This window comes from Alosa pseudoharengus, unplaced genomic scaffold, assembly GCF_046254945.1.
Source record: "Alosa pseudoharengus isolate Yale_2024_CS ecotype anadromous, Long Island Sound unplaced genomic scaffold, YU_APseudo_1.1 YU_APseudo_1.1_scf_13, whole genome shotgun sequence".
NCBI lineage: Eukaryota > Metazoa > Chordata > Actinopteri > Clupeiformes > Clupeidae > Alosa > Alosa pseudoharengus.
Window position 1 is genome coordinate 3055827 of NW_027468598.1, and position 12015 is coordinate 3067841.

Genomic DNA, 12015 nt, shown 5'->3' on the forward strand with positions numbered 1-12015 from the left:
CAAAATGGTTGCCAAAATGACGATTTTGGGCACTTTCTTTGGGCGGATCGCATTATACCATGTAAATAAATTCATATTGGTCACATGTGTGCTTCTCAGAAATCTCCCTTGGTCAATAAATCAAGGGCACAGGCTGTGGAAAAAAAAGGGAAAAAAATCTATTATGCCTATGCTAATTACCTGAAAAAACCTTTGAAAAAAACAAATTGCTGAAACTTTATAACTGAGCAGGCATATTTGACAAATGAGAATTTTTTTGAGGGTTAAGATGAAATGTAAAGTTTACAATTGTGCAGACAAATATTTCTGAAGAATTGATTGTTTCCTCTGAGTTCACCAATGCCTAAATTCTTCAGCAATTCATGGTGCTTTTCAAGACGTCAATTTTGTTTCAATTAAGTACTGAAGCTGGCACAGATGAGATTTCTTTGGATTTCTTATGTAGAAAATCTACCGAGAGCCACCAACCAATCAGGGAACAGAGATATTGAGAGAGATTATTACACAGACATAATCTTTGAATGTGTTACGTCCCCGCCCCTTTTTCGGGGGAAGCAGACCACTTGGAAACCTATTTAGTACAGCGGCTAAGCACCGGAATCGTTCAGTTTTTGCAGAAAGCATGAAATTTGGCACAGTTATACTACTAGCCCTAGTGATCAAAAATGGAAATGGACCCCAACACATAGCGCCCCCTAGTGGCCGCCATCTTGAATTAAAATATGGCTACCATTCTTAATAGAATTGTTGATGCAACTTCAAAATTAAACCAGATAAAAAAGTCTTAAGTTCTAACACTCAAGTTTTAGGGTCAAGGAAGCTATTGACATGATTTCCAAACAAACTTGATGTTGGCCATTTTGAAATCCAATATGGCGGATACCAAAATATAGACCATCTCTATTGTTATTCATGATAGAAATATCATTCAAAAACTATTTAAGTTTGAACAGTCATTTTATAACATGACAACCTCAATAATACACGAGGCATCAAGTATAATCTGGTAAGATTCCAATATGGCCACTATGTGTAAGAAAATAAGCCAATTATTCTATATCTTGGTTAATTGAAGTAACTACCTACATCATCAATAAATTCTTATTCTACCTTCTCTTTCTGAGCAAACCTTAACTCTTACTATACACTGCTCAAAAAATTATACACTTTAAAAAATAAATAACATCAGATCTCAATGGGGAAAAAACATCATGCTGGATATCTACATTATATTACATTTGGCTGACGCATTTTTAGCCAAAGCGACTTACTACCTGGGAAACAGTTTAACGCTTTTAAAACAATTCTCTCAACAATTCTAGAACAATTTAAAACAATTCAAAAAGGTAGAGTACAATAGGGAAAAGTGCACCAGTGAGTGCTGTTTTTATACAGTCAAGTCAGGTGGTAAGTGCTAGAATTAGCTAGTTGTAAGTAGTGCTACGAGAGGAGATATTCTCTGAAGAGCTGGGTCTTCAGGAGTTTTTGGAAGATGGAGAGGGATATCTCTGCTCTAGTAGGAACTGGTAGTGCGTTCTACCAACGAGGAACAACAGATGAAAAGTTTGGATTGACCTGAGCGTACCGGTGGCAGAGCTAGACGATGTTTGTCTGAAGAGCGCAACGGTCGGGGGGTAGCATATGCCTGTATGAGGGCATTTGAGTAGGTGGGAGCAGTAGGTTTAGCTGGGAGGACCAGCAGTTTGGTTTTTGAGAGGTTTAGCTGGAGGTGGTGTGCCTTCATCCATGTAGATATGTCTGGGAGGCAATCCGAGGTCCGTGCCGAGACCAAGGGGTCATCAGGTGGAAAGAACAGATAAAGCTGTGTGTCATCTGCATAGCAGTGGTATGAGAAGCCATGCGAACGGATAATCTGTCCCAAAGAGGTGGTGTAGATAGCAAAGAGAAGAGGGCCCATCACTGAGCCCTGGGGGACCACTGTGGTGAGATAGTGAGGTGCGGACAGCTGTCCAAGCCATGATACGTTAAACAAGCATTCTGTGAGGTAGGTTTCAAACCAGGACAGAGCAGAACTGGAGATTTCCATGTTAGAGAGTATAGAAAGGATGCAGTGATTAACAGTGTCAAAGGCAGCCGTTAAGTCAAGCAGAATGAGTTCTGATGACCGAGCGGTCGCCTTGGCTTCCTTTAATGCTTCTATTACAGACAGCAGAGCCGTTTCGGTTGAGTGGCCCCTCTTGAACCCAGATTGATTTAGATCCAGAAGGTTGTTCTGTGAGAGGAATTCAGAGACCTGTTTGGAGACTACTCGTTCGATACCTTTGGATAGGAAAGGTAGGAGTAAAGCAGGACGGTAGTTCTCAACTTGAGCAGGGTTGAGAGAAGTTTTCTTAAGTAACAGTGTTACCCGGGCCGTTTTGAATGCTGTTGGAAACGTGCCAGAGGTTAGCGAAGCATTGATCACGTGTGATAGCTGGTGTGATAGTCGGGCTGATGGACTGAAGTAGGCTCATAGGTAGGGGTCCAATGAGCATGTGGTTGGACGGCTACCTGTCAGGAATCTACCTCACTCTCGGAGAGACTCCTCTTATCATCACTGCTACTCTCATCTGAGCAGTCATGAGGTGTGACTCAGAGTCATCATCAGGTGGGAGACGGATTGTACTCTTATTCTTCAGTTTGGGCCATTTGGAAACTCTGGCCTGCTGAATAAGTGTACAATCCATGTCCCATCTGATGATGACTCTTTGAATCTTCATATGAAAAGGACAAACTACCTTACATTTCCAGCTCCATTACAACCTGCAAGAGCATCCTCCTCCCATTGGTCACGGCTGGGATCTAGTGAACGGAAAGTGTCGACCAGTGCGTCACACCCCCTTGCCCCAGCAGCTCACACCTCATGAAAGCTCAGATGAGAGTAGCAGTGATTATGAGAGGAGTCAGTGTGGAGATTCAACAGATTCAGATGGAGAGTGTTTTTAGTTAATTCAATAAATAAATCATAATAAATAAATAATAAAAGAAATGACAGACATCTGATGACCTATGTGTATGTTGTAATTTTGCTGCCCATAACTGAACTCGGTTTGAGCAGAGCTTCCATTTGAGCCTAATATTACAACTCTATGACGATTTTGAAACATCAACATTTAAAGAGCCAAAAATTGGCGGCCATCTTGAATTTGAAGGTCAGAAGTAGGTCAAATCAATAAATTTACATCATTTATGAATTTCTTGACCCAAATAGTCTCAGAAACCATGTGTTATGCAGCACTGTGGGCAAAACCATTCAAAAGTTAATATCCAGCTTGGCTTACGGCAGCCATTTTGGATATAGGGCTCTCACAAAATTTCCCCACATTTTTGTAAGGGGCACCCCGGCTAATTTTTTTTCTTTAACCTTTATAGATGACAAATCTAGTGAGAAACGAACCTTCGCTCTCCACGGTCACAGAACTGCTATAGATGACCCAACTAATAAGCCATTATTTTCTGTGTGTGTGTGGAGGGTCGCACAGAGTCTAGGGTGCGAATGAGCACACATATTACTGATGGCGTCTAGGTGGTGGGGGCCCCCAAATTAAATCAAATTTTTAAAAAAAGTATCAAAATTCTTGACTATTAAGTATAGGGCTGACATGATTTGTAAATCATAGCATTCTTTTTTATTCACATTTTACGTGTGTCCCACTTTTTCTGAATTTGGGTTGTAAACTGCCATGAGGAAACACAAGTTAAACATTACTTAACTTTTAATTTTATTTTACACTTAGTAATGTGTTTGGATAAATCTGTAGTTTTTGTTTTAAGTACATTTTGTTCATGTTAAACATGATCAACCCTTTTGGACAATGCTATGCTGTGTACCTTTTATATTGAAATTTTGGAAATAATTTAAAAGTGATATAAGTTACAAGTGAAAATGTTATGTATAAAAATACATTGGACAGTCAGTGTAAAAAATAATTACATTTACTCAGCACAGTGGTGATGTATGATAAGCATTCTCCATGTGATCGTCTACCTGTTGCGTCATACCACAATGGTCAAAACCTCTGTCTGTCACCATGCACTCCTGGAGCGCCCAAAGCCAGTCTACTTTGCTGTACCATATGTTCACCTTTGTGTTGAAGCCATTGATCTCCTCAATCAGGTAAAATTTTGTCATATTTAGAGAATGCAGTCTAACAGTGTTAACATTATTGTTGTGGTGATGTTAGGCTGACCTGCGTGAGGAGCAGTTGGCCAGTCTTTGCAGCTTCAGACGCTCATTGGAGGAGAGGAGGCAGGCGCAGCTGCAGGACCGTTTCCGACGGGCTTTGCAGGAGGCAGAGCAGGGGAGTGCCAGTTGCGCCAGTAGGGATGTCACCCCAGTGTGGAAACTTGCAGTCTGCGACGCCAACCGCCAGCAGAGCAGCAGCAGTAAAGGCTCAAGTACTGTATCAAATGTGTACCCACACAATACACAGTTGTGTGCTTTGGTGTCTTGTTAAAAGTATATTACCGCTATGTTCTTTCTGCCGCTGATGTGGATGCATCTCGGGGAACAAACCCAGGCATTGAGTGTTTGAAATCAGACCATAAATCTACATCTTTTAAATCTACAGGAGAGACTAGGGTTGTTTTTGTTTGGAATATTTTGTTGAATAGATCTAATTTACAGTGTTTCCAGCAGGACATTTGCTAGTAAAGGTGGTGAATGTCTGAGGGGTTGTTATGTAAAAAGAAAGTAAAAAAAAAATATATAGCCTATATATAGTAAGCCCTGCATGAGTAGTTGATATTGACAAGGAGCTGTAAAGTTACAGCATGTTTGATCTCCGCAATTGCTAAGTTCTTATCACAACGTAGTCAGAGTCAACTTGAATGCAACAGTGTCATCCTCCATCTTTGTTTACTTTTCACAGTGGTTTCAGACTGCAAAGGATTATGGGTAGTAGGGAGCATGGAGTATGCATCGATGCAGCCTTCAAAAACGGTCGTTATTTGGGTAATTCTAAGATGTCGTAGAAAGGGTTAGCAAAACTTAGTTTTTATGGTTTCGAACCGCACTTGGTGCCTCGCTCCCAAGTGAGATATCATAAATCTTAAAGGTGCTCTAAGCCAGTGTTTTTCAACCTTTTTTGTGCCACGGCACACTTTTGATACTTAAAATGTCCCACGGCACACTAACATCCTGTGTGAAGAAAAAATAAACATACCATAGCCTAAAATTTCAAATAATACACAGCTTATTAAGCTTATTATGGCTTCTATGCAAGACCTGCTCAATAAAACAAGTGCCCTCTGTTTCATTTGTAGGTGACTATATCTAATTTAATTGTTGTTATGAACTGGATATGTGATGATTCTGTTAATACTGGATATGGGGCCCCCGTTGTACAATGCCTGCATACCACAAATAGTGCAATCATACAATCAATTCTTTGATGCAACAGTTGTTTTTCTGGACCAGTGAGTGACATTTGGGTAATTTTCTGCGGCACACCTGATTATCTCTCATGGCACACTGGTTGAAAAACACTGCTCTAAGCGATGCTGGGCAACGTCACTTCTGTTGACTTTCAAACAAAAGAGAGCTAGCTCGCTACTTCCTCCCCCTCCCTCCCGTGCTGCTCCTGTGCAATTGAAACTCTCCTAAACGCGCATCTCGTCTGTGATTTGCTGGAACAGTTTGTTATGTTTTCATGGGCTAGGTTTGCCCAGGTGGTTTTTGTTGCCGTTCTTGGAGCCTGGGCTGTCCACAGAGATCGCGTCTTTTTACAGTGTATTCAGGACACAGACAGCTAGCGGTTGGTTAGGTAATGTTTGCAGTAAGTGTCATAAAATGTTTTAGCCTAAAAAATGCGTGGTATCACTTAAAGCACCTTTAAAAGGCAGCAGTTTTTTACCTTACCTTTTTTACCTATCTTAAATCTTAAAAGGCAGAAGTTTTTCAGTCTCTGTTACAAACAGAGCCTGAGAGAGAGCGGGGCAAGGACAGTCTGCTAGTGCACATAGCTCTACAATAAGAGCTATGAAATTATCTTTTTTTTTCCCTTTTCTTTTGGAAAATGTAGTAAGGCAGGAGGTTGGGGTAAGCTGTAAAGCACTTCTGGAAACACTGAGATTTCTCGGCACTAGAGCCGGATAGATCACATGAATTATTTATTCATCCATCAAAGCTGTAATAAGGAAGGAAATATAACCACAGTGAACACTTAAGTCTTTGATTCTTGATTTACAGTTTTCCTGCTTAACATCTGGCGCCCTTCGATGGAGTTGGTCTCACTGTTGAAGGAGGGGGGTAGATACCGAGCCTATCACTTGTCCACATCAGAGGACAAGAGGAAGGCCAGCAGCGCTGCTATCTCACTCACTGCCACCAAGAAAACACATTTTGAGCATATGAAGGTTACTGCTTCTATTACTACTGCTGCTGCTTCTACCATTACTGCTACAATGACTACTGTATGAAAATAATACATGATTTGAACAGGCTAGGTAAAATATACAGGCAATCTTGAATTGATTTTGTTTGTATTTGTACTTAAGGTTGTGCCGGAGCTGTTACAAGAAGTATTTGAGCCACGTCAGTGCCCAAGCTTCAACTCTCTTCAGAGACATTTATTCTACTCTACCTATGGGGAGGTGGATGTTGTAGGATATGTCATCTACATCAGTGTCAAAAATGGTACCCTCATTCTCTTTATAATTTAAATTTGACTCTTGAGATATTGATTTGTTTGTTTCTGGCTTGTTTCTAGCTGTTTTGTACACCCAATTCTGGTTCTGCTGTAGCACAGCAACTGGCTGGAAAACTCTTAATTATTGTAGCCAGAGTGAAGCTCAGAAGAATAATACAAGGATAATAAATGTAATTTTAGTATACAATAAATGGAATTTTGTAGAGACTATTTTTAAAGATGGTATGCTCTTTCATTTGCTTATGATTGCAGGTCTCTCTCCAGTGTTGTACCTAGTTGATGAGAGGGTGGACTTTGTGTCTGTCCGCTGCTCCAATACTCTGAGGCAGCTGGCTGTGGAGGAGCTTGTGAAGCCCCAGACCCTTTTAATTGTGAGCAACGCCCTCATCCGTCAGGCCTCAGCACCCATTCCAGCCTTGTATGCAGGTGACTTTACAGCGTTCAGAACAAGCTCTTCAGAGCCTCATACCCAGGAGCGAACGAGACAGCTAAAAAGTCTAGTGCAGGTATTATTCTTTTATGCAAGTTTTTCTAATAGAGGAAAGCACCTGCATTACAAAATGTCTTGGCTGGTTTATTTCCCTACTATATTATTACACTAACTACTATTTCCTTAACCTGGGATGTTCTGTTTTGTGTCATTTAGAACCTAGACCAATTTTTTAAGAGTGCAGAGGAGAAACTGTCTAACTTAATCCCCATGCAAAGCTTATTGACCCAGTCATGTTCAAGTTTGACATCTGATCCATGTCAGAATGCATGGAATAAGGTGAGAGGACCGTGAGCTGATGCCATTATATGATTACATTCACTACATCATGCCAGATTCACTTATTTATTCATTCATTCATTCATTCATTCATCACAGCTGCCACAACTGCCCATTACCCCTGTGGGCAAGGGGACTCTGGCAACCGGGACCTCAGAGGGAAACCACCCAAAAAGCCTGAAGAGACGAAGGGGTTTTGAGTACCTATCGCGTATCCCCTCTCCCCCTTCTCTTAGCCCCCTGGTTGCTGCAATATCACCTCATGTGAAGAAAACGTTCAATCCTCCTCGGAGGTCTGATATACTGTGTACTAAGAGCAACACCTCTATTCTATCACCACAAGTGCCTAACTTTCCTCGATCAGAAGACGAATGGGTGAAGGATGAGGAGTTAGCCTTGATAAACACTCAGAATTTGCTGGATTGATTGGTTAAATAAACCAAACAGAATTTCCATTTGAATGCATGACTTGACGCAAGGACAGTAGCATTGGACAGGCCTAATGTAACTTCTGTAAATAAACCCTAATTGAATAGACTGAGGAATGTGACTCATAATTTTGTCTTCATCATGTTCCCTGTCTACCACATTTTTAAAGTTAAGTTAATGATTGATCCTGAATGGAAGTTTGAGTGACACAAAGGCACTGTCCACTATGTACAGGCAAAAAAAAGTAAAAATAAGTAAAGGAAAACAAAAAGATAGTTACATCAATCTGTTATAGATTAAGTTTCATGGCCATTGGTAGAAATATCCTTTGATCAAAAAGGTTTCAAATATATAGCATAGCACTGTATCGAGTGGTTTTTGACTGGTTTTGAGTGGTCTGCAACTGCATCTCATCATCCTACTGGTTGGTTGATATTGGCCATGATGCAAACTGAGCCCCTCAGAAGTTATTTAAATGTATGTGTACTTTTGTTCATATATCCATTACTTCAACACCTTCACAGAGAGATGTGTTGCACGGCTGTCTTGTGTTCCGTGTATGACTGCCAATCATAACAGTTCTCTGACATCACAGATGTCACCATTTTCCTAACTCAAGCTTAGCATAAATCAGCGTTTCTCAAACTGTGGGTCGCGACCCACTACTGGGTCGCGGAGACATGCCAGGTGGGGCGCGAACTGACGTGAAAAACAGGAGTTTTTTTTTATTTTTTATCTGGGCCCAGGTAGCACCCGATGCGCAATGGACGCACTGTGTTATTCACAGGGAAGCGCTTGTGTCAAGGCAGCTTAGTTAGTCCCGACCTACATGAGATTTTGAACGTTGTGAGAGTGGTGAATTTCATCAAAACCCGGCCCTTAAAAGCGCGTCTATTCTCCGCACTTTGCGAAGAGATGGTAGCTGAACAAAAGGCTGTACTGTTTCACAGCGAGGCAAGGTGGCTTTCCCGAGGTAAAGTGCTGTCGCGCGTGTTTGAGCTCCGAGTCGCCTCTTCTTGGAAGAAGGGCGCATGTTTGAATCTGCAAGCACGTTCACTAATGAACATTTCTTGACGAAGCTGGCCTATCTTAGCGATATACAGGCGCGTAGCAAGCGTGGGGGATGTGGGTGTTATAACGTACACACTTTTCCTGGAACACGATTCTATCCCCCACACTTTTTGTCAGATTAAAACGAAAGTAAAATATGGAAATAAACGCTCACGTAAAGAGTTGGAACCGTATGTCTAATAAGGGTGGGCTCTGATAACGCACACACAGAGAGACACAAATAAGTCTGTTGATTTGATTGAACGGTCATCCAGTCAATCACATCAAGTTGGCGTCAGTGAATAACCCGAGCCGCTCTGATCAAATTCAAAGTGTGCGTCTTTCAAGGCTGCTTGAGTCTGCATTATAAAGTCTGCAGTGATCAGATATGAGGTATAATTGAAATGATAATTGTTACCACATTATTAGTAAACCAAAATTCACTGTCTCTCTGACAGTTTTTGTCACAATGTAGAAATGCACGAGTCAAAGTGAAAGCGGGGGTGCGCGCACCAAGGGCCTTGGCTACTGTTCTCATTATTCTCTGTCTATGATCTGCAGCTTTTCTCAAACTATGGGCCTCCTCAACAATTAGCTTACTGGTCCACGTAGCCGCGAAATGAAGTTATGCCTGGTGCTTCACGTCTGATAATTTGCAGGAAGATTGGCTAAAAGTTTCCCAAATCAGAAATAGCCTTCTTATTAATTTGGCGTCGTCAACTATATAGACATCCAGGCCAGCACATATACGTCTCCAAGACGCTTGGAAAAGATCTGAACAGCTTACATCGCGTTCCATTTAGAACATCTTATTTGATCTTATTGATCTTACAAACGTCGGCGGCATTTCACTGTCAATGTGTGTCGTTCTACATGTACTACAGATCTCAATGTCTTAAATACGATCGCGTTCCATTTAGAACATCTTATTTAGATTTTACAAACAGCGGCGTCAAGACACATTTGAGTTCTACATCTGAGAACTAGGATTTCCAGCATGTAGAACTCAAAGAACGCGAATGAGCGCTCATGCAAAGTGTGCGTCCCTGCAGCAAGTGAAAGGTAACGTGGGCTACAACACTCTTTTAATCAACAACGTGGCTTCCTGTAACTATTATTGAAAACAGCATAGAAACTGCTAATCATAATCTTTAAACTGACATTAATTAAGCTGGCTATATGCAACACAATTTATTTATATTCCCTTTGCATATGTTTGGGTAGACTTAAAACGTTTTTGAATTTGAGCTTACAGTTCTGTCATTATTTTGTGTCCTTTACATTTATACATAGGTATTATATTAATAGTCCAGTGATACCTCGAAATTAGGCTGTTGGCTGTTAGGCAATTTATTGTAGCCTGCTAACCATATGCACAAAACATAATTTCTGAAATGATTTCTTCATTTATAACATGAGATATGTCTCCATGTAGGGTAGTGTCAAATAGTGAAGTGATAGCAGGTAGATCATGTAGGCCTACATGTCACATGAGCCACACATATGAGGGGCGCTGCTTGTTTTGTCCCTGCCAAACTGCATTAAAATGGTGTATTTATTTAGCAATCAGAATTTCAAAAAAGTTTCGGGGGAGAAACTCCCGGATACATGCCAATATTGTCCGCACCCCTCTCAGAAAATACTTACAACGTCCCTGTAGGGAGTTATTTATAATTTGGCCGGATTGTTTCACTTCCCTATCCCACAACCCCCACACTTTTAAAAAGCTTGATACGCCTCTGGCGATATATTTGATATAGGCCTATCTTAGCGATACATTTGAGTTAAATGTCCAGTTACAAGGCAAAGACAAACACCTACCTCACCTAGCAAATAAGATTACTGCATTCACCAAAAAAACTTGAGTATGGCACAGGCGCCTCGATCGCGACAGTATAGCATATGCTTTTGAGATTTCTGAGCGAAATCGCTGAAACGTCTGATTGGGAGGCACTCTTGTGATCCCATGAATTAAACAGTAGGCCTACATCACATCCCTGCAAAGTTTCAAAAATATTTCCCAACCAGCAGTGCTCAGTATGACTGGATTATAGATCCATTTAATGCAGCATGTTGGTATTTTATTGAGTATATTGTACAATGCTGTAAAATGGCCTATGCTTCCTAATATGTTGCTGGAAAACAGAAATATGTGTGTTATGTATTTATTTATTATTATATCTGCAGCACCAGCTGATTTTAACTCTGTTGAAGAGGATATATTTAGAACTTGTCATTATTTCAATAAATTTGACAATTTTAAGCTTGACCTACCACTTTCTTAGAGTGATGAGGGATAGGTGGGGCTCGAGAATGCCCCCTTGATCAAAGTGGGGAATGAAAAAAAAAGTTTGAGAATCACTGATCTAGTTTGTTAAAGCAACACCAAATAACTTTCCCTCTGTCGCACGCATGCTATTTGTTTATCCAGCACCGGCTTTGCAAATAACGATGTCCACAGACAAGGTAGAATATGTTGCACGATTTATAAAAAAAAGTAGCCTACGATGTATTGCGACATCAGATGCAAGTCAAATTTGTAGTTTCTTATGTCTCATTCCATTGAACTACAGATCCGCTACCCGATCTGGGAAACTTATATAGTGCGGTTATAGCCGATAGAGGGCCGCGAAGCAAATGCAGAAGTGCCGTTCACCCTGTTACAAGTTGATGAACGACTGAAACGATTTTGGAAACATTATTTTAAGGTATAAAAAACTCTTTGGTGTTGCTTTAACTACCACAGTCACGAGTTGGGTCGCGATAGTCTATCATTTTTAAAAAGTGGGTCCCCAGAAAAAAAGTTTGAGAAACACTGGCATAAATGATTGTCATTATTTACTTATATGGGGTAGAACTGTCACTCAAAAAAGATCCTTTGATTCATTTTATATTTTAGCATATATCGTCATAATTTACAAGGATACAAGGAAGTTTGTCACATGCATAGTTACTGGAAGTAAGAAATGCAGTGAAATTATGTCTGGTGTCAGCCTATTTGTGCATTTATGGGGGGGAGGTAAAAAGTGCAGTAGAAGGGGTTTAGTAAATTAAGTGGCAAGGCCTGTATAAGAAAGGTGGGGGAGGATTGGGATTGGGCGGGGGGCACCAACAAGG

At 40.8% G+C, this 12015-nt stretch overlaps 1 protein-coding gene across 3 annotated transcripts in view; it reads left to right on the forward strand.

Moving 5' to 3' along the window:
- The window catches only part of brca2 (BRCA2 DNA repair associated), a 65808-nt gene extending 57847 nt beyond the window's left edge, over window positions 1–7961 (forward strand). For 2 of the 3 annotated variants that reach the window (XM_076281828.1, XM_076281829.1), the window contains 6 exons: window positions 4185–4398; window positions 6191–6357; window positions 6499–6637; window positions 6903–7156; window positions 7297–7419; window positions 7519–7961. In XM_076281828.1, the coding sequence (XP_076137943.1) occupies window positions 4185–4398; window positions 6191–6357; window positions 6499–6637; window positions 6903–7156; window positions 7297–7419; window positions 7519–7845 (1224 nt within the window). In that variant the 3' untranslated portion in view covers window positions 7846–7961. The remainder of the gene's footprint in view (window positions 1–4184; window positions 4399–6190; window positions 6358–6498; window positions 6638–6902; window positions 7157–7296; window positions 7420–7518) is intronic. The other variant, XR_012986490.1, reaches the window with a different exon arrangement.
- Window positions 7962–12015: the final 4054 nt, after the last annotated feature.